The 23,489-nt window shown below is 42.6% G+C and overlaps 1 protein-coding gene and 1 long non-coding RNA gene across 5 annotated transcripts in view; one reads left to right on the forward strand and one right to left on the reverse strand.

Annotated features, from left to right (window-relative positions):
- The window catches only part of CACNB2 (calcium voltage-gated channel auxiliary subunit beta 2), a 402,461-nt gene that overhangs the window by 33,962 nt on the left and 345,010 nt on the right, over window positions 1–23,489 (forward strand). For all 4 annotated transcript variants that reach the window (XM_089693718.1, XM_089693719.1, XM_089693722.1 and 1 more), the window contains exon 2: window positions 8,149–8,241. In XM_089693718.1, the coding sequence (XP_089549844.1) occupies window positions 8,149–8,241 (93 nt within the window). The remainder of the gene's footprint in view (window positions 1–8,148; window positions 8,242–23,489) is intronic.
- The window catches only part of LOC149449095 (uncharacterized), a 35,389-nt gene continuing 23,872 nt past the window's right edge, over window positions 11,973–23,489 (reverse strand). Inside the window, exons 2-3 of the long non-coding RNA XR_016315449.1 lie at window positions 15,778–15,894; window positions 11,973–12,126 (exon numbers count right to left, since the gene is read on the reverse strand). This is a non-coding gene — a long non-coding RNA (uncharacterized LOC149449095). The remainder of the gene's footprint in view (window positions 12,127–15,777; window positions 15,895–23,489) is intronic.

Consider the following 23,489-nt stretch of genomic DNA (forward strand, 5'->3'; position numbering starts at 1 on the left):
AGAATAGTCAGGACAATCCGGGTCAAACGCAGGAGCAGGCAGAATAGTCAGGACAATCCGGGTCAAACGCAGGAGCAGGCAGAATAGTCAGGGTCAATCAGGGTCACAAGATAGGTGCAGGAACTCAGGATCCCAGGAAGACCTTGCGGCAATCTGTGACAGTGCAGGGCATCTTTAAATAGTGCGCCCTGCACTGTCATTGGCCGGCTAGGACGCGCCCCCGGCTGTCATTGGACGCCTGAGGCGCGCCCGCGGCTCCTACTGCGCATGCGCGGCGTCCTGTCAGCCACGGCTCGCTGGGACCTAGTGCCTGTGTCCCGGCGCGATCCGCCGCCACTGCGCATGCGCGAGGGACGGAGCCGCGATCGCGGGCCATGGAGCCGTGGTCCCTGACAGGAAGGGATAAAGTGGTGGAGAGATACTTCTGTTATGTATGGTGAGAAAGGAGGCCAAGCAGCTTGTACGAAGAAGAGGGAAAGGAGGAAGTAAGAGAAGGATATAGAGAAAGTGGGAGAAGAAGAAGAGTATACTTAGGAGGGGGAAAGGGCTAGTAGGGGAGTATGATCAGATCTGTCCACTGACTGAGTTCTCTATTTAGTCAAAGAGAAAGTAGAGAGTGGTCAAGATTAAGATGTTGATTGTGTTCCAGCCCAATGGGACATATTTTCAAAAATTTCCAGTGGATATTGTTTTGATGAGCTTTGGTGCAATTAACAGAAATTTTTAATGATTATTTATTACTGGTAATACTGAACTTATTTGTAGTGCGTATTCTGGCCTCACCTATGCAGACCAGGTTACAGATATTTTCTGAACCACAATTTATCAGGCCAGCGCCTTCAGTACTGTAGAGCTCTGAAACCCAAAGTACTCAGAGCTGAGTACTTGTGGGTTTACCCAAAGTAAGGGAGTGGCCTGTAATAACATTTACAACAAACTCACCACTTTTAGGCCGTTTTAATCTTCTTTTTTTTGCTTACATAAAATCTTTCATATAATCATTAAATAATTACTGCGCCCACTGTGCCCACTGCGCATGCGCGAGAAGCACTGCACTTTGTGAATGGCCCCGTAGTCTTCTGGGACCTGTCACATGTCCCAGAAGACTACGGAGAGGGAGGGGGGGCAAGACAACTTCCACTTCCAATCACCGCGGAAGTGGAAGCGGGTATCTGTCAAATTTGGGTACCTGCCCCCCCCCACTCCCCAAAAGTGCCAATCCTTAATGGGGAGTGGGGGACAAAGGCTTAAATCGGAACTTCCCCTATTGAGTTGAGCTCCGCTTTAATATGCAGGTTAAAAAAAAGTATTTTTAAAAATATTTTTTTACTAGCTCTGACTATAATCAATAAAGAACAATATATACAAAACCACTATATACTCCTTTTTACAAGCCCCCTTTATGATAGCATGGGCAGGTGACTGGAGAGGCAAGGCAGTGACAGCGCATTCTCCAGCATGTCCAGTTAGACTCTAGCCTTTCTCAACCATGGGGTGCCTTCAGGTTTCTTCAGGGGTGCATTAACAAAACGTCTAAAAATTGCCCAAAACTTGTATACAAGCCAGCGGGTGGAACAAGCCTGCCTTTTAGTTACACAAAGTCACAGGTTTTCATTGTGCCCCATTACAACCTGCTAGCCACCCACTTTCTGACAACCAATGACATCATCAGTTGATAAGGAGGATGTCAGCTGCCTGCACAACACCTGGTTTGACCCTTCTCTGCCCATCTCCATCAGTGCTGGGGTCACATCAGCTCAGTGATGGAGAAAAAGAAGAAACATACTAGTCAAGACCAGTGTGCAATAGTGTATTTGCATTGGAAGAATAAATCACCTCTAATGTTGGGTGTCCTACATGTGTGGAAATTGCTGCGTTATATAAAACTATTAGAATAGTTTTTCACGTTTTAGAATGGGGGGCCTCAAGGCTGTCCATAATTTTAAAGGGTGCCTTGGGACTGTCCATAATTTTAAAGGGTGCCTTGATTGAAAAAAGGTTGAGAAACACTGAGTTAGAGAACGCTTTGAATTTGTTCACAGTGGAAGTCCCCATGTACACGTCTAAACGATGGAAACTGACTGCTGGAAAATGTAGGTTAAAAAACATCTGTTTAGATGCGTTTATGTGCGTTTGCGTTTAGAAGCTTTTTTTAAAGATAAGCACAGGAGAACCTCCCAAATGCTCAGAATGCACTGAAAAGTGGTAAATTATTAACTATTTCAGAGAAATACAGAGTACAAGCAGAGACAGCAGTATGTGTTCAGATTAGCTTAGGTGTGAATTGCTCATTAACATTTCTTTTGTTTCTAAGGGTGGGAAAGGTGTTTGGTGGGGGGAGTCATTAAGGCCACCTGGCAGGGGGTCTTCATGAGGAATTTGAGGTGTAAATGGTCATTAACATATCTTTTGTTTCCATGGGTGGGAGAGGCTTGAGGTGTGAATTGGTCATTACCATGTGTGACAAGCTTGGTAGGAACATCCTGTGTTCAGTGTTTTGTCCATCTGAGTACCGTGAAATCGCTTTCCATGCATTTTTCATGATGAAAAAAGGCTCTGGACAGCATCGAGAACTGGAAAAGTTAAAAAAAAAATTGCAAATGCTTATAAATGTGATTTGCCACGTTTAGCCGCGTTTACAAGCGTTTTGCGTTTGAAACGCTGATAAAATCGACTGCTGAACCAAGTTTTCTGCGTTCAAAAAAACGACTGTAAACTCAACTGCCTGTAAATGACTGTAAAGGAAGATGTGTACATGGACTCATAGGAAAACATTAGGGAGAGTTCAGGGGCTGCGGAAAAAAACACTGAGCAGCTCCTGATTGTCAGTTTATCAGCTGCAGTGTACACAAGCCCTAAAGCATTCTCTGAATAGCACTCATGTTGAGCAGCCAACCTTCTGTGTTCACACGGTGCCAAATAGGGTGGGACCCGGAAGCAAGTGGTGATCACTGGATTAGTGGTGTCTACTACAGTGATTTCCACATTCTAGGGGCATCAGCTGGTTATTGCTCCAAGATGGGACAAAGTAATTATAAAATATCCATACCTGGAATTCTTCTTTAATTGTTGTTTTGTAGTATTTTAAGTACTTGTCAGAATCCCCTATGGAATGTTTATTATTGCCAGCATACCAACTGATCCATCTCCAAATGCTAGGCTTACGTTGTCAGCGGTCAGTTTTGATCCACAGTCATCTTCTGTCCTAGCGCTGACAGAGAAGGAATAATCCTCTGCTCTGGGTTATGTCTTGATACGTTGTCACTCCTCATGCCCCCATGCTGATCTCTGCCTGTTAACATAGGATGGAAGTAGCAGGTACAGGCAAGTGTGTTATGTGAGTTATCCCCAGTATTCCTGACTCATTCACTATCAGTGGTCACATCGGAGGATTGAAATCACACTAAAAGGTATCATGTATGTGTTTATGGAAAGTGTATTAGTGCTCTTAGAATGGAGGTAGATGTTATCCCAATCACTAAAATGTCATTTCAAAAAGTTGTTTTCAATCTTTTTAAATCTGCAGCTTTTATTAAAATAATTCCTAGTGATCCTGCCATGATGTCCCCTGTTTCAGGCACTTCCTGTTATGGGGTGACAACTGTCTGCCAATTGTTCTCCTGCATTGTCATCAGGAATACACATTGTCACCATCAGCAAGACCATCCAAAGCAATGATGTGCAGCCAAAGCTGGAGCAAGGGCATGTAAACAGGAAGTAGCCAAATTAACCACTTGCCCTCCAGAGCATTTACCCCCTTCCTGATCAGGACATTTTTTGCTTTACGGCGCTGTGTTACTTTAACTGACAACTGCACGGTCATGCAACGCTGCACCCAAATGAAATTTACATCCTTTTTTTCCAGCAAATTGAGCTTTCTTTCTGTGTTATTTGATCACCTGTGCATTTTTTATTTTTTGCACTATAAAAAAAAAAGCCAACAATTTTGAGAAATAAACAATATTTTGGACTTTTTGCTATTAAACATGTCAAGTAAAAAAATAAAAATAATAAAATTTCATCATTAATTTTGGCCAAAATGTATTCTGCTTTACTAAAAAAAATCCCAATACGTGTAAATGAATTGGTTTACATGAAAGTTATAGCGTTTACAAATGGTGATACATATACTAGGATTTTTTTTTTACTAGTAATGGTGGCGATCAGAGACTTATAGCGGGACTGTGGGCATTCTGACACTGGGGAGGAACTGACTTGGTGTCACTGACATCCCCAGTGACACCAATACAGTGATCAGTGCTAAAAAAAAAGCACTGACACTGTACTAATGGCACTGGGCAGGAAGGGGTTAACATGAGGGGCGTTCAAAGGGTTAATTGTGTGCTGTGTGTGTTTTACTTATGTGTGTCCGTGTGCTTCACTGTAAGTACACTGCTTTGCATGGCTGTGCTGTGCACAGCCATGCAAAGCAGTGTGCACAAGCTGACAGGGAGGAGAACTGTTTTGTTTTCAAACTGTTCTCCCTGTCGGAGATGCTGAGCAATCACCGGGCGCTGGTGAGTAATCACCGGCTGAGACCAGGTGATTGACAGCCGCAGCCTCGCACTTCCCCTATCCAGAAATTCAAAATCATGTATATGTACGTACGTGATTTTGCGCACCCATGCAGCCCTGTAGCAGTATCTCTGCTATAGGGCGGTCGGGAAGCAGTTAAAAAGAAATCTCAGTGCAGATACTGACAACAATAAATATGTCTGCTCTTGATTCAAAACAAAAAAGTCTGGGCTGTAGTTCACTTCTGCCTGGGGCAATTGTTTTTTATTTTCTTCACATGTTAAAATAAGCATTTTTTGCTATAAAATTACTTAGAACCTCCAAATATATTTTCTGAAAGCAAAGGCCCTAGGAAATAAAATGGTGGTTGTTGCAATTTTTGTGTCACGTGGTATTTGTGTAACCATTTATAAATACACCTAAATGAATTTGTGTTTATTGGACTTTGGGGAGGGAGTTCCGCTGTGCGTCTTGACGTCACTTCCCTTGACGCGTTTTGTCATTCGACTTAGTCATAAGAGATCTCTTTAAAAAAGCTGAAAAAATCACATTTTTAATGTGACTTTATACAGCTAACCTTACCAGTGTTATCAAAATGTCTAGTGTGCATGAGGACTTAGAACTGCATGGGGATGTCACTCTTCAGTCCTCATGCACACTGGATGTTTTTACAGCGGCTGTTTTTGGCTTTTGATGTTTTTTTCTACAGCCAGTAAACCCCCCTAGCATGTTATCCTATGTGTCCATGCACACAAACTGTAATCAACGTTTTTTTGGCTGGGACGTTTTTTGGCTGGAAAAAAACCCCAGGACTAGTGGGTTTGTAGAGGAGTTTTTTAGTTGTAAAAACGCTCTAACACTGAAAAACGTGGCAAAACACGGTAAACCGCCGCAAACCGGTGTTTTTGGACCACAAATAAAGCAAAAAAACGCAAACACAGAAAAATGCCACTAAATGCTAATGCAAAAATGCTAAAAAAACCTCACATTTTTAACGTGACTTTACACAGCTAACGTTAGCAGCGTTATCAAAATGTCCCATTTGCAGTTAAGTTAAGGATCCCCCCACTTCCTTAAGACTCTTCCTCCGTAGGTATATATGCCATAAAGAGTAATAAAAACATAGTGCCTTATCTTCTTTTAAAACATTTATGAAACCTATAGTAGTGCACTCACATGTAACTGTTGTAAAAATCGCTTTAAAATCAATCCACAGTGTGTATTTGCAATCACTGCTGTATACTTGCTGTGTGTTGCCTGTCTCCTTAAGCTTCGTGACATCAGAGCCCTCCCCTACGCGTTACGCCCCTACGCGTCCAATCCACCAGTGCAATATTGGTGGATTGAACACATTGTTTTGTCTACATCACCTGAAAGAGTGTGAAGTCACGGATTGAATATGGACACTTAATTTTCTAAAGATATTGTATTTGGATACAAAATTTGTTTTGGTTAATAACTTTGTTTTTTGGGAATCACCTATTCATTTGTCAGTAGAGCGCAACACTATTATAATTTTCTTGGATTTGCTATAACACATTAGTATGGGTATGTGTGATGTGTAGGCGATCTACTGTTATAAATTAATTGTATAATAACTCACAGCACTTTATTGGTTAATATAATATTTTTTGGCCCATATTAGCTCTCAAGACCCCACATATTACTGAACACAGTTTACACAGAGCTACAGGATACAAGGACAGTGTGAGCACCTCTACACCCCTGGGGCCTATAGGAGAGAGGGCTGCTGAGTGCAATATTTAACCAATTCTCCCTATGACAGTGCTGCATGCCTGTCTTGGAATCTCTTGCTCCAGGGTACTCTTCAAAGGACAGCCAGGTGGATGGGCATTTCCTAGCTGGGGACTGAAGAGAATTCACTTAGATGACACTGTGCTATTGATTTATTAAGAGATTGTGTCACTCCAGCTGGAGTACAAAGTTGAGGATCTGCCTTTTGTACATAATCAGGAAGGTTTCCTCAGAGTTATTACTGCAACTCAGATTGGGCATCCCAAATATCCATAGACCCTATCCAAGCCATTTATCCCCTAAATAAAACAACAAAAAAAGCCCTTGGACTGGTTATTGACTCAGAGTGAAAGTCTGAAAATGCGTATTGCCTGTCTGTGCAGGGAAAAGGAGACCCAATACTCAGCGGCTCCTTCAGGGGTAAAGCGCTACATAAATAACAGCAATAATCAACAGTAGCAATCATCCACTAATCACAGCGGCCTAATAGTTAGCACTTTTGTCTTGCATCACTAGGGAGTCTGGTTTGTATCCTGCTCAGGATTCTACCTGCATGGAGTTTGCATGTTCTTCTTGTGCTTGTGTGGGTTTCCTCCCACCCTTTGAAGACATATTGGTAGGTTAATTTGACTCCTGTCTAAACTGGTCCTAGTATGTATGCCTCTGAGATAGGGACCTTAGAGTGTAAGTACCTTGGGGGCGGGGACTAATGTTAGTATACAGTATGCAAGTGCTGTGTACAAAATTGGTGCTGTAATACTTGCAGGGCTTTTTTTCAGCTGAAACTTAGTGGCACTTCTGACCCTGAACTCTGCACTCTGTGTGCAGTGCGCTCCTGAACTCTGCACTCTGTGTGTAGCACACCCCTGAACTCTGCAGTCTGTGTGTAGCACACCCCTGAACTCTGCACTCTGTGTGTAGCACACCCCTGAACTCTGCACCCTGTGTGCAGCGCACCCTTGAACTATGCACTCTGTGTTCAGCGCAATCCTGAACTCTGCACCCTGTGTGTAGCGCACCCCTGCACTCTGCACTCTGTGAGCAGTGCACCCCTAAACTCTGTGTGTAGCGCACTCCTGAAAGTTGCACTCCGTGTGTAGCGCACCCCTGAACTCTGCACTCTGTGTGCGCAGTGAACCCCTGAACTCTGCACTCTGTGTGCAGTGCGCTCCTGAACTCTGCACTCTGTGTGTAGCACACCCCTGAACTCTGCAGTCTGTGTGCAGTGCGCTCCTGAACTCTGCACCCTGTGTGCAGCGCACCCTTGAACTATGCACTCTGTGTTCAGCGCAATCCTGAACTCTGCACTCTGTGTGTAGCGCACCCCTGAACCCTGCACTCTGTGTGTAGCGCACCCCTGACCTCTGCACTCTGTGTGCAGTGCACCCCTGAACCCTGCACTCTGTGTGTAGCGCACCCCTGACCTCTGCACTCTGTGTGCAGTGCACCCCTGAATCCTGCACTCTGTATGTAGTGCACTCCTGTACTCTGCACTCTGGACGTAATGCACTTCTTGTATTTAATGCCTCTTTAAGACCCTCTCACTGTTAGTGAAATTTGGCGACACCTACTATTTGGTGTAGATTGGCCATTGTGCGTGTGGGGGGGAGGGAGGTTGTTTTGGAGGGAGGGGACATGGTTGAGTTCCTGCACCTATTCCCTGAGAAAAAAAAGCCCTGAATACTTGTAATAAAATCTGACTGCAGAAAAAGGAAATTAGGCTGCTGTCACGTTTCTGCTCTACCAACTGCCTACCATTACACCTAGATGCTACTTGCTACAACAAATACACCTGATGGCAGGAAAAATGCTCTTCTGAAAGTACATTATTGTATTAGGCATTGTTGATAACTATCCATTTCTCGGTTTTCATTTCAGACCTATGGGAAAGGAGCAAGAAGGAAAAATAGGTTCAAAGGATCGGATGGCAGTACGTCTTCTGACACTACCTCAAACAGCTTTGTACGGCAGGTACTGTGACTTATCTTTACTTTTCTGGGCTGCAGATGTTGAAGTCTTGTGTGTCAATAATGGGCTGTGCACCAAAATATATGATACCTACATATCTTGTTTAAAGAGTAACTCCAGTTTTGTTGAGAAAAAAACAATCCCTTCTGGGTGATTTCTGTTCATTGTAGGGACTATAACAAACTTTGTTGCTGATTCCTACCTGTTCATGCTGTCACCGCTGTTTGTTTGACCGTGTTCTGTGCATACTGATTCTGAATGGGAAGAACAGGCTCATAACAATCAGCTGGTGCACATTCACTAAAGCTCCGGGGAAAGTTCCCGAACAAAGTGCAACATCTCCTGTAAAGTGAACAGTCTCATTGCCTTTAGTAAATCAACCCCTGATTGGTTGCTGTGGTTAGATACTTTGATCATTTACTTTCTGTACAGTTTGTAGTTTAATTCAACATAAAATTTCAGTGCTGATGCTGAAAGTGTAATTACTACTGGAATATTTTATGCAGGTTGCATTTTTGTTTAGTAAACACATTTCATGGATCAATGATGTCATGAATCCATCATAGTTTTTTTTTTCTCTAAATGTGAACAAAGATTATAGTGCTGCCATTCCATCCAACCTTGTAACATGTGCTGGAAATCTGGAAATAGGCCATCGCGTCTTTTTCTCTCGAGACTGTTTGCTAAGTTTCTGCAGAATCATTCTATTGACTGTAAGTCATCCTTGCCATTGGAGTGTGAAGGATGAGGCTCTGGAGACTTAGGATGTGTTGGTACAGTTGGTTTCCATACCTTGCTGTGTGGCGTTGCATAGCATTGAGCAATGTAGAAAGGATTTTGCCTCAGTATTTGAGGGGCGTTCAAGTCAAACTGGGATTTTTGAGTTTATATAATATAACAAATTTCAAGGACCACAAACTGCATTTATTTTTCTACATACTCCCCTGCTACATTTATACGCTTATCCCAGTGTTTAAATAAACACTGGAAAGCTTTGGCATAGAAAGATTTGTCAGTACGCCTGAACCATCCTGAGACAGCCAGCTTCACTTCGTCACCACATGCTGTTCCATCCACGCAGTAACACTGTTTTCTGCCATCTTGAATAATCGCTTCCCGACCGCCCTATAGCATAACTAATGCTTCAAGGCAGCAGGGCTGCACAAAATCACATATATATATACTTGATTTTATATTTCCGGGTAGGGGGCTCACGCACGCTGCCCTACCCACGCCGCCATTGCCGACTACAGCTGTCGATCACCAAGTCCTGGCCGGAGATTCCCCGCCGGCACTCGGAAATCACAGAGGAACAATGACAGTGGAGAGGTATGTATGTAAACAATACAGATATCTCCTATCAGCTATTTCCTCCTGTACCACTATCCCCTCCCTCCTAGATTGTAAGCTCCAAGGAACAGGGCCCTCAAACCCCTCGTGTATTGAATTGTATTGTTACTGTACTGTCTTGCGTACTGTCTCCCATTGTAATGTACAGTGCTGAGCAAACTGTTGGCCCTATATAAATCCTGTATAATAATAATAATACTAATAATAATAATAATCTCCCCTGTCAGCTGCAGAAGGCTGCTTTGTATTGCTCTGCATATCAGAGCTGCACAAAGCAGCGTGCTTACACAGTAAAGTACACACAGACAAAATAGTAAAACAGCACACATTTAACCCTTTGATCGCCCCAGATGTTAATCCCTTCCTGCCCAGTGCTATTAGTACAGTGTCAGTGCTTGTTATTAGCACTGATCACTGTAATAGTGTCACTGGGGATGTCAGTGGCAGTTAGTCAGTTCCCCTCCATTGTCAGAATGCCCGCCACAGTCCCGCTATAAGTCACTGATCACCGCCATTACTATTATAAAAAACAAAATCCCAGTATATACACCGCCATTTGTAGATGCTATAACTTTCACGTAAACCAATTAATTTACATGTATTGGGATTTGTTTTAGCAAAGACATGTCGCAGAATACATTTTGGCCTAAAATTATGACTATATTTGATTTTCGAAATTTTTTTACTGGACATGTTTTATAGCAAAAAGTAAAAAATGATTGTTTTTTTTTTTCAAAATTGTCGGTCTTTCTTTGGTTATAGCGCAAAATATAAAAAACGCAGAGGCGATCAAATACCACCGAAAGAAAGCTCTATTTGTGGGGAAAAGAAAGACATACATTTCATTTGGGTGTAGCATTGCATGACTGCGCAATTGTCAGTTAAAACAATGCAGCACCATATCGCAAAAAATGGCCTGGTCAGGAAGGGGGGTAAATCCTTTGGAGGGCAAGTGGTAATGATCTCTGGACTGGCCCACAACATGTGCACCGCCTATCAGTAATAGGACACACTTGCCACTTACTACTGCGTGTAGTACCGCCACGCTAGCATCCCTTTCTATACCTGTACAATTAGTCCAGGTTTATTTATTTATTTATCGAGTTTATATAGCGCCAAAGGGTTTGTACAATAGAGGGGGGGACAATACATGAAACAGAACAGTAACATCAAACAGTACACAAGGGTAAGAGGGCCCTACTCTTTCGAGCTTACAATCTAGGAGGGAGGGGGTAGAGGCACAGGAGGACTTGACTTGAACTCCTCTTATAAATCACTCTGTTGGTGTTTTTTGGATGAAACATTGGCTTTTTGGCAGCATTGTTAATCTGGGGAGAGGATAGTGCAACATCCCCAGAATACGCCCCTTCCTAACTAACGACATCACAGAGCTTCTAATTCACTCCCTGGTCATCTCTTGGCTTGACTACTGCAACTCCCTCCTCCTTGGATTACCTTTACATAGGCTATCCCTCCTTCAGTCCATCATGAATGCTGCTGCCAGACTCATCATCTGCTTCTCCTCTCTGCCAATCCCTCCACTGGCTTCCACTCACCCAATGAATTCAAAATATTAACCATAACTTACAAAGCCAATCCACAGCTCATCCCCTAGCTACATCTCTAACCTAGTCTCTAAATACCAACCAAATTGTTCTCTTCGTTCCTGACAAGACCTCCTGCTCTCTAGCTCTCTTGTCACCATCTCCCATGCTTGCCTCCAGGACTTCTCCTGAGACTCTTCCATCCTCTGAAACTCCCTACCCCAATCTGTCCAACTATTTCCTACTCTATCCACCTTTAGGCGATCCCTTCATTTAGAGAAGCCTATCCTGCCTCCACCTAAGAATTGAACTTTTATTTTGTCCATCAGCTCATCCCACATGGTTACTATCTTTTGTATCTCTTGACCTTTCCTTTTAGATTGTAAGCTCTAACGATCAGGGCCCTCTGATTCCTTCTGTATTAAATTGTATTGTAACTGTAATGTAATGGGGTGTTTTTCAAAGTGATTTCTCAACAAAATAAAGCATGGAGATATGGATAGATGGTGGGTTTACTTTGAATATTAAAAATGAATTACTGTAAGTGTTCAGTTTCTGGTGCTCAGATACAGTTAAGTTCTGCTTTGAGAATACAGGGCAGGAGGTCATATTTGCCAGTTTTTCTTCTGGTTTTCCTTGAGCAGTTAGTCGTAATGATGCTAATTTTGGAACTGGGGAAACAACAGGCAAGAAAGTTTCTATTTTAGGATTTTGCTATATAATAAATATTTTCATCCCATTTATTTCCCATGTACTCATTGTTTATTATAGGATAGTAAAGAGCTGCACTAACATTACGATTTCACATTAACCGTGGAGTTACAAGGAATAGGTCATAGGTAATGGGAGACATTTTTATTAAAGTTTATGTAAAACATTTATTTCAAAGTTTTGGATACAGTAAAGAAGAGTTAGAACTTTTTAATTTTTTTTTGCTATCTGCATCCCCGTTGGAGAGAGTCACCTCTTTATTTGTCCCGATGTTGACTGCCATCTAAATAGAAAGTAAGAAGAAATCCAAACATTTGAGTAGTCATTAGAGCAAGAGATGAGAAAAAAAAATCATACTCCAATGTGAACCCCTTTTGCTGTGTCAACTCCCTGAGATGAGAAATTTTGTGTCACTTTGGTGAGATTGCATCTTATTGCCTGTTGCGTCCAGAACACAGTGAAGGGAAATCATAATGAGACACAGGCAGCAAAATTAAATCGGTAGTAAGCCGCAAAAGATAAATCTAAAAAATCTTCTCCCTGCAAGTTAAGAGCATGATGTGCATTGCATACTAGCACATTATGAAAGGCTCCCCGAGGCTTCCATCTTCACCCGGTCTTCCTTGTAGGTTTGAGGGCTGGAGCCATTTAACCAATTACCTACTGGGCACTTATACCCCCTTCCTGCCCAGGCCAATTTTCAGCTTTCAGCGCTGTCGAACTTTGAATGACAATTGCTCAGTCATGCAACACTGCACTGAAATTTGTTGCATTTTTTCACACGAATAGAGCTTTCTTTTGGTGGTGTTTAATCGCCTATGGGTGTTTTTTTTTTTTTGAGCTATAAACAAAAAAAGCACAAAATTTGAAAAAAAAAGGTTTTTCTTTGTTTCTATTATAAAATTTTGCAAACAGGTAATTTTTCTCCTTCACTGATGTGCATTGATGAGGCTGCACTTATAGGCAGCACAGATGGGCACTGATGAGGTGGCATGGATAGGCAGCACTGATGGGCACTGATAGGAGGCACTGATAGGTGGCACTGATAGGCAGCTTTGATGAGCTGGCACAGATGATGCTGCACTGATGGGCGGCACTGCTGGGTGGCACTGCTGGGCAACACTAATGGATGGCACTGCTGGGCACAGGTGGGTGGCACTTCTGGGCACAGGTGGGTGGCGCTGATGGGTACAGGCGGGCGGCACTGATGGACACAGGTGGGCGGCACTGCTGGCCACTGATAATCAGTGTCGATCACTTCTCTGACAATTGACGATTATCAGCAGTACTTTCCTCATGCTGTGACAGTGTGAGCAAAGTGCAGCCGATAACAGTAACTGCATTTACCGGTGATCTGCTGTGTCATTGGACACAGCTGATCACATGATAAAAAGCCACCGTGATTGGCCATTTACCATAGCACATGATCCTACAGACACAGCAATCACCAGTGGCACTGGGTGCGCACCTCTGGGGGCGCTCAGGGGGCGTGTTCTGGAATGACATCCATGGACTTCATCCCAGAACCAGACAACCGCGCTGTAGCTGTCCTTCGCCTATAGCGCAGTAGGGAACTGGTTAACTGGATTAACATATCCTTGGCCCCAACTTTGTTAAAAGCCTCCACCCTTCGGGGGGGGGCTAAAATGTTGGAATGTGTCTGTGGCAATTTCAGCCAATAGAAAGTTTCTGAGGTCAGTGCACATCACAAACAAACAACAAAAATTTCCCAGCACACTTACCAGCCAGCCTGCAAAAAAATTGACCCTGTCTAACAATTCATGTTAAAAACAGAGGGTTTAGTTGCACACATTTGCAAAGATATGTAAAAGCCTCACCAAGGTTTCTCTGTATACTGTGGTCCTAACTCTATATATCAGTCTCCCAAGTTGGAGCACTTATAGCAGTGGATAAATTAAGAGGAGGTATGCCTGGAGGGAGTCCACTCTTCCTTAAAGACATAGAGACGCTGAAATCCACGCTAAATCCAGCAAATGAGCTATACAAAACACAGCAACCACCCCAATTTTTAACTAGCCTTGAGGCTCTGAGGTCAGGTACTGATGTTAGAGAAGACCTGGCTCGCAATCGGCATTCCAGTTCAACCGAAAGGTGTTCAGAAGCATCAAACCAGATCTTTACAGAGCTGTCTTTGTGCACCTGAACTCATTTTGGAAAGAGGTTCACATACCTTTGGCCATATAGTGCTTATAAGCAGCTTCTGATTCCAATACTTTTGAAAAATGAGAACATTAGTTGTCTGTATCATTGGTTCTTCACTTGTACTACTTGTACCCTCGGTTGTTCTTTAAAAAATATTACTAGAAAAGAATCTATGTTTCAGCTATCAAATGGCTCTAATTAATATCTTTTTTTGTCACTAAGGCCCCTTTGAGATGGGCATTTCCAGCAGGTCTGCTAAAAAAACAGGAGGGTATCTGTTTCATACCTGGTGGAGATCGAGCTGGAGAGGGGGCTTCTCTTGCACCTCTTGTCCAACACCCCTGGTAATGATGACTGGAGATATGGGGACACAGAGTGGCCTGAGGACTGGAGTAACAGGCAGCACCAAATGGTTTCTGCAGGAAGCAGATTACTGTAGCTCACCAGGCAGGAACCAGGAACTGTAACACGGTGACACTTGACTGGCAGACAGGAGTGTATCCAGGACATAAGCCAAAAGGTCATAAACAGCTAGTGAGCGAGGTGCAGAGACATCAGGCAGAGGACAGAATCAGGATACAAGCCGGGATGGGTACACAGCCAGGCAGTGAGGTACAGGAGCTCAAGACAGGAGCAGAGTCAGGATACAAGCCAAGGTTACAGCAGGCAGGTGTAAATCCAAAGAGAGGTCAGGAGCAAGTTTTGAGTTGTACACGGGTAGGCAGGTATAACAGGTCAAGGTTCCAGATAAGCAGGAACAAGCTGAAGACCACTCAGCAATTCATTCACGTCACAGTGCAGCTTAAATAGGCTGCTTGGCGCCAGTGCCAGCCGCGCGTGTGCATGTGCACATATGTTTTGAGCACATGCTAATACGTTTGCGTGTGCGTGCCAATGCCTGTTTTGCATTGAACTTTTGCTCATAATTGTGAGCATGCACATGAACATGAGCATGTGATGCGTCTTCTGGTTCCAAAACATACTGAGCTTCACTTACAGGATCCGGCCTCTTTCATTTAGGTTGATCAGATCAGAGGATAGTCGGGTGTAAATGGGCAGCGGAAAACTTTTACACCCAGCCGTCCATAGAGCAGAGCAGGCTCTGCCCGTGTCCTCTCTGCAGAATCTAACCCTAAGAAAAGACAGGGATGAACAGTGCAGTTTTCAAATCCCCAAACTGCTAAACCGGCTGCATGGACAGTGACAAATAATCACTCATGGAGGTAAGTCCATCAGGAACCGGAGGTGGTGGTGGTGGGGGGTATGTTAGTTCACCTTTTCCTTTTCATCTGCTAAAGTGAAAATATAAAAAATTGCAAACTGACAGATTTGTTATTACAAACGAGACATGTTATGCCTCTTCTGCAGTAACATAAATTGCCTGCTTGCTTGAAATCTTATTTTGAAAATTCACTTTGTATGTGTTTGCATGAGTTGTGCATGCGCAGCTCAGTGTTCATTCTTGACACACCTTGGTTGGAATGAAAGAACTTCAGTGTGCATACGTGGGAGTTTAAGCACCCCCTCCAGCCAATCAAGACAGCCGAAGACCTGGCACCCAAAAGAAGTTGGGGAGATGATGTCAGTGCCAGCTAGAGGGGCCAAGAATGTTTCATCACAGGAGCAGGGATGAGTATTTGTGGTTTTTGGTTTTGCTTTAAATTCAATTATTAGTTTATTTAATAGAAGTTTTCATTTTATATTTCTTCATTATCTTTTCTATCCAAAGGAAAATAATATTTGTTAATGAGCATAATTATAAAATACTTACAGTAATGATATTCCATTGTTTTTAAGTATGTAGTCACTGTGTCCATATTGACTCATCGATCCTTCTGAGACAATGTTGAATGTAACATGCCAAAATCTCCAGCCTTCAGCCAAGTGTCTGTAAATTTTGTGAGAAATATTGGCTAGTAATAAATAAGTTAATTGACTTCCACTCAAATTGGCCCTACAACATCAGAGGTCCGTCAAAATCTATTAAATGCTTTGCAAGTCTACTGAGTTCACTGCGACTGCTGGGAATGGAAAAGAGAAACAAGCCGGTTACCGTTGGAAGATCTTTTCCTAATTCTTCTTGAACTTCAAGAACCTCACAGCACATACAAACAGCAGAATGCATTAAAGATGAACTTTTACTGTCAATTAAATCCCATTAATGAAAATTGATTTGGTTTAATGGGTATCTTGGCTGCGATGTAAGTGATTTCGGTAGAATTATAATGTGTCTAGAGTAGCTGTTAAAGAAAAATTGTTGTCTAGACCATGTTTTGCTTGCTATTTGAAGGGGGATGGGTATAATTATTCCAGTATTCCATTATATGGATTAGTTTATGAAAACTGGAAGAATTGTAAGTGTTTTTCTAACATCCAGTTCAGTCTAAAGAAGACCTCCAGGGAAACAAAAGATGTAATACTAAATTTATAAAGTGAAACTCTACTTACCTGTGCGTTTATTATGTCTTTGTATATATACAGTATATCTCAGTACTAGGCATGCGTGACTTTTCTCAATAGGCCATCCGTTAAACTCTTTGTGAACTCTCACCTCGTAAAACAGCCCATTCAGTTTAAAATAGAAATGAAAGGAAAAACATTTGTGTATAGAAATAAAAAAAATTATAAAGACATTTTTTCTTTTTTTTTCATAAGTGATTGCATGATCTCAGTTCTCAGCTTCACAAGGAGCTTAGAGAACCAGTGGGAGGAGAAACAGCAGGACACTGGTCTTCCCAGGGAATGGTTGTGCGGAGGGATGGGGGATGACAGGACAAGTCTGATAATTGGCAGAAAGCAGGCTGAGTACTTAGCACAGCTAGATAATTGACCATGCTGTGCTCTCATGCCTAGTGTTTTCAGTTTTTAATAGGAAAGCAGAGAGACTGGCAGGAACACCAGGGATTTCACACAAAGGAAGCAATACAAGGAGAACAGGATACTTTTCCATACCAGTACAAGGTACAGCAGGCACATAGCAGGAATATGAAATGTTGGGTTTTCATAGTAAATCTGAGCTCCAGTCAAAGCTGAAAAAAATAAATAAAACATTTTAAAAAACAGCTACTCAGTTGTCCCACGATCCAGCGGATTGCTCACCGCAGCCAGTTTTGGTGCCGGCATCTAAGTGGGGGCACCTAGCTGTGCCAGGGTGCACACTACGCATATGCGAGTAGCGTTGTGCCTTGTGAATGGTCCTGTAGTCTTCTGGGACCTGTCATGTGTCCCACAAGACTGCGGGGAGAGAGGGGCGGAGGACAACTACAGCTTCCAACCACCTAAGCAGACTCTGCAGCAATGGGAGCAGGTGCCTGTCAAAATATTCCTCTGAGTGCCCCCTCAGCAAGCAGTGTACTAAGGGGGCACCTGTGTGGGCATGCTTCCAAGCCAGGCTATGTGCATCCATAGACACAAACAGTGTCAGTATGGAACACCCCAAGTCCCTCCTCACAGGAACTTGAATGACAGCAGCAGGAACCAATGGCTTCTTCTGCTGAGAGGGGCCCTTATCAGACAAGGAAAAGAGGAGAGGGGTGCTGCAGCTGGAACAGTCCTTGATTGGTGACAGGAGTCAGGTGAGTGTTTAGGGAGTAGGGGACAGGAACAGGCAGCAGGGCTTTTTTGTACCTTAATGCAGGGAATGTATTAAGGTAAAAAAAGTGTAGAGCTTAGAACTACTTACAGAAAAAGCAATGCTGCAGAAAGATGCCTTTTATATTAGGGGGTCTAAAAAAAACAAGCCACTCATGGGCAACCTTTTTTTTTTTTCGTTGTCAGAAGAAAATTGTCCATGGCAGTTGTACAGTTGTGTTCAAAATAATAGCAGTGTGTTGAAAAAAGTGAAAAAAGCTCAAAATGCTTCTAATAGCTTTTATTTCCATACACACAAATGCATTGGGAACACTATACATTCTATTCCAAATCAATACATGAAGAAAATATATCAAATTTGTGTTGTTCCTCTAAAAAAATTGAAGAAAAGTGAATATTAGACTGTTCAAAAAAAATAGCAGTGTTTGTATTCTTCTTTACAAACTCAAACATTCACTATATAAACTGAAAAATGTTTGAAGATTTTGCTTTCCTTTGAATCACTTAATGAATATTTAGTTGTATAAGCACTGTTTCTGAGAACTGCTGTACATCTGTGTTGCATGGAGTCAACCAACTTCTGGCACCTGTGATCAGGTATTCCAGCCCAGGATGATTGGACTACATTCCACAGTTCTTCTCTATTTCTTGGTTTTGCCTCAGAAACTGCATTTTTGATGTCACCCCACAAGTTTTCTATTGGATTAAGATCCGGGGATTGGGCTGGCCACTCCATAACGTCAATCTTGTTGGTCTGGAACCAAGATGTTGCACGTTTACTGGTGTGTTTGGGGTCGTTGTCTTGTTGGAACACCCATTTCAAGGGCATTTCCTCTTCAGCATAAGGCAGCATGACCTCTTCAAGTATTCTGATGTTTTCAAACTGATCCATGATCCCTGGTATGCGATAAATAGGCCCAACACCGTAGTATGAGAAACATCCCCATATCATGATGCTTGCACCACCATGCTTCACTGTCTTCACAGTGTACTGTGGCTTGAATTCAGTGTTTGGGGGTCGTCTGAAAAACTGTCTCCGGCCACTAGACCCAAAAGAACAATCTTACTTTCATCAGTCCCCAAAATATTTCGCCATTTCTCTTTAGGCCAGTCAATGTACTCTTTGGCAAATTGTAACCTCTTCAGCACACGTCTTTTTTTCAACAGTGGGACTTTGCGGGGGCTTCTTGCAGATAGCTTGGCTTCACATAGGCGTCTTCTAATTGTAACAGTCCTCACAGGTAACTTTACACCTTCTTTGATCTTCCTGAAGCTGATTGTTGCCTGAGTCCTTGCCATTTTGGCTATTCTTCTGTCCATTCAAATGGTAGTTTTTCGCTTTCTTCCACGTCTTTCAGGTATTGGTTGCCATTTTAAAGCATTTTCTGCACTTCTTTATATGTTTTCCCCTCTCCAATCAACTTTTTAATGAAGGTACGCTGTTCTTCTGAACAATGTCTGGAACAACCCATTTTCCTCAGAATTTCAGAGAGAAATGCACTGTAACCAGCATGTACATTTGCTGCCTTCCTTCCTTAAATAAGGGCAATAATTGCCACCTGTTTTTCAAAGAATGAATGACCTCACTAATAGAACTCCACACTGCTATTATTTTGAACATACCCCTTTCAATTAGTGATTCAACAACACAGAATCAGCAGCATGCATGTCATGACTGTTGGGTCTGTTGGATTTCTATTACTCTACTACACCTGCTAGTAAATTATTTGCTATGTAGAAACATCATTTCTACCAAAAACAGTGATTGATCAGGTTAGTGATGTCTGACTGCTATTATTTTGAACACAACTGTATGTATACAGATTTTTTTTTGTATTCAGTATTAAAGTGGTTGTAAAGGCTCAAGGGTTTTACCTTTATGCATTCTATGCATGAAGGTGAAAAACCTTTTCTGTGCAGCAGCCCCCCTAATACAATCTATGCCCCCTCTCGATCCACTGATGTGCACTGGAGTCTCAGCTATCCTGGGACTCCCTCTCCTCATTGCCATTGGCTCCCAATGCTGTCAATCGTAGTCAGTGAGCTAATGAGAAGAGATAGGGGGCAGAGCCGAGCTGTGGCTCCATGTGTTAATGGACACACAGAGTAGTGGATGCCTCCATAGCAAACTGCTTGCTGTGGGGGCACCCGACAGGAGGGAGAAGCCAGGAAAGCCTGCGGGGGACACACAGCAGGTAAGTATAACGTGTGTTATATTTAGAAAAAAAATTAAGTCTTTAGTATCGCTTTAAAAATTTTTAACAATTTTACAGCAAAACAGGTATACATACATACATACATACATAAAATAATAAAAAAAAGGAAGAAAAAAAAATCAAAATAACAGAAAAAAGGGGGAAAGCTGAAAAGATGGGAGAAGGGGTAAAGGGTGCCCCAATATCTTACTCGGCACTGGGTACCAAAGATCTATCTGGGTATTCAATAGCCCAGGTGTTCCTCAGTCACATCAATGTTGTACAATACATATTTATTTAAATAAAAAAAAGGTGTAGGGAGGGGGCAGTATATGGTGAAGGGGGAAGGGGTGCTGGAGTTTATCTTTTATTTATTCATGGAGCTTGGCTTTTATAAAATAGGCAAATATTTCATTTTCCACTTCATGGCAAAAGTAATGTCTATGTATGGCCAGTATTATCTTTAAAAGCTAATCAGATAAATTTTTTCCAAAACTGTGCTAAGACTAAAATCACGATTAGGATCTGATTGACTTCTGGGCAGTATGACAACCATTTTCCAGTTGTCATTAATATCATGCAATGTTATCGAATTGTAATAACCACTCGAGAACACATCTGAGATGTTCCCTCTGCCTTTTGTTTCTGAGTCATCCCGCTCTTATCTGTTCTGTGAAAGTGAAGACTACAATAACAACCCATTACAATGATAACTATCTTTATTGAGTAGCTCAGAAGATATTCTACCTTGACAAGTTGAATGGACTTTGAATTACAGCAAAATCAAAGTACGTAATTTCTTCTTGGGAAAATATTTCTGCCTTTTTAGGAACACTGGGAAGCTCATCTACAGTGCAGCACAGTAGATTGCTGACAGCATGCAATGGCTGGTGGCTTGTGTCAAGGTCTGTTGTGCGAGTTGGCTGAGATCTAATTAAATGATATAAAGAGGAATTCCATATATAGATATTTTTACATAGTTACATTGGTCCATCTCGGTTCAATGTAACTATACATCTACCAGATCTGGCCACTACCCCTTCGAAGCTGGAAATGATTGTAGTAGGCAACGCTACTCCAGTGATCTCCACTTGCTTCTAGGTCCCATATTGAGTAACTGCCCTGCTGCTTATTGAACACAGGAGGTTGGCAGCTTGGTGTGGGAGCCATTTGGAGAATGTTTTGCATTTTCTCAGTGAGCTACAAGTGTTCTCAGATTGGATGAATTGGAGAGGATGCAGTGGGGTTACACTCTTCACCTCATCTAATTAGCGAATTCTTTTTATGACTTGCGAAATTGCCAAGCGTTCTCTGAATGGCATCCATGCTGAGCTGCCGACCTCCTGTGTTCACTATGCAGCAGGGCAGTCATTCAGCATTGTATTTGGATGTTGTAGAAATCACTGTAGTAGTGGTGGCTACTACAGTGATTTTCAGCTTCAAGGGGGATCCCACAAGTATGGAGCATGCATACTTACATTGGACCAAGCTGAACCAATGTAACTATGTAAAAACATCCATACCATGTCAATTTACACAATGCTACCAAGGCGTGAATCCCACTCTATTGGCAACAGCCAAGACTACTCCCTGTGGGGGTCTGGCTACATAAAATACAGGAAATTTTCACACTGAAAGATATCATAGCCTCGTCCATTCATAAAGAAGAAAAATTCCACCAGACTTTGTTCTCTTGGTTTGACTACACTTTCTCTGCAGCCTACTCTGCTGATCTTTCTAGTTAGCTTCACTATCAGCTGTCTCCTTTGGGTCAACAATGGGCCACGTCATAAAGGCTCTCTGTTGTTTATGCTTGTTGGTAGGCTGCAGCGCAGGGGGAACCCCACCAGTCCCTTTCCCATTCCCCTCTCCTCCTTTTTTGGATCTTTCCATGTATGGTTTGACCCCATAAGTCCACTGGCTCGATAGGCACCCTATGCATGTTGAGACTCTGTTGTGTCACATGCATGATACCTACTGCAGCCACCAGAGAGGTCTCCCCCATCATGCCAGCTAATCATGTTTTAAAGGACTTACTGAGATACCATCCAGTGCTTTTTGTACACTGTTTATTACTCCACTTTGTATTCTGTTTATTAGGTATGCCAGCTATACTGTTGCATTGTAAATTTTTTTCCTTTCTGGCTGTACCCCGGTCCTTTGCTATGGTTTTGGAAACATTAAATAAAGAAATAATAAAATAACATCCAAATCTGGAATTCCTCTTTAATTAAGGTATAAATAACATTAGTCTTGAGTTGGGGAAAGGGCTGCCATCAAAAATCATGGGTCACCATACTTCTTGATGTCTTAGGGCCCCTTATTCGTAGTTCAATGTAATTGTACTATAATAATTAACACCAGTTATGTTTTTATGCTTTGTTCCTGCATATTTTTGAACCTCAGCAACTACTACCTACCTGAAATCAGATATGTTGCTAATTATAATTACATACACTATTTTGGCAAAAGTATTGGGACACCCCTCCAAGTCATTGGATTCATGGCCACAGGTGTATAAAATCAAGCACCTAGGCATACAAACATTTGTGAAAGAATGGGTCGCTCTCAGGAGCTCAGTGAATTCAAGTGTGGTACCGTGATAGGTTGTCACCTGCGCAATAAGTCCATCCGTGAAATTTCCTTGCTACTAAATATTCCACGCTTAACTGTTAGTGGTATTATAACAGAGTGGAAGCAACAGAAACTCAGCCACTAAGTGGTAGGCCATGGGTCAGCGCATGCTGAAGCGCACAGTGTGCAGAAGTCGCCAACTGTCTGCAGAGTCAATAGAAAAAGACCTCCAAACTTCATGTGGCCTTCAGATTAGCATACCAACAGTGCATAGACAGCTTCATGGAATGGGTTTCCATGGCTGAGAAGCTGCATCCAATCCTTACATCACCAAGTACAATCCGATGGACATGGCTGGGCTTGGGTTGCCAGGAGAACGGTACTTGCCTGACTGCATTGTGCCAAGTGTAAAGTTTGGTGGAGGGGGTATTTTGGTGTGGGGTTGTTTTTCAGGGGTTGGGCATAGCACCTTAGTTCCAGTCAAGGGAACTCTTAAGGCATCAGCATACCAAGACATTTTGGACAATTTCATGCTCCCAACTTTGTGGGAACAGTTTGGGGATGGCCCCTTCCTGTTCCAACATGACTGCGCACCAGTGCACAAAGCAAGGTCCATAAAGACATGAATGAGCGGGTTTGGGGTGGAGGAACTTGACTGGCCTGCACAGACTTCTGACCTCAACCCGATAGAACACCTTTGGGATGAATTAGAGCAGAGACTGCGAGCCAGGCCTTTTCATCTGACATCAGTGCTTGACTTCACAAATGCTCTTCTGGAAGAATGGTCAAACATTCCCATAGACACCCTCCTAACCCTTGTGGACAGCCTTCCCAGAAGAGTTGAAGCTTTTATAGCTGCAAAGGGTGGGCCAACTCAATATTGAACCCTACGGACTAAGACTGGGATGCCATTAAAGTTCATGTGCATGTAAAGGCAGGCATCACAACACTTTTGGCAATATAGTGTATATGTATGTGTTCACAGGCTATAATAGCCGTTAGCAATAATCGCATGTAAAATCCAACAGGATGGTTGTACCCAAGTTGATCGGTCAGTCAACTTGGGTACATTCAGCCTGCCCATACATGGTTCAAATCTTGACCAGTCCCTGATGAACTGGCC

Source organism: Staurois parvus, unplaced genomic scaffold (assembly GCF_062004578.1).
Source record: "Staurois parvus isolate SC_StPar_1 unplaced genomic scaffold, SC_StPar_1.0 ptg000636l, whole genome shotgun sequence".
In the NCBI taxonomy this organism is placed as follows: domain Eukaryota; kingdom Metazoa; phylum Chordata; class Amphibia; order Anura; family Ranidae; genus Staurois; species Staurois parvus.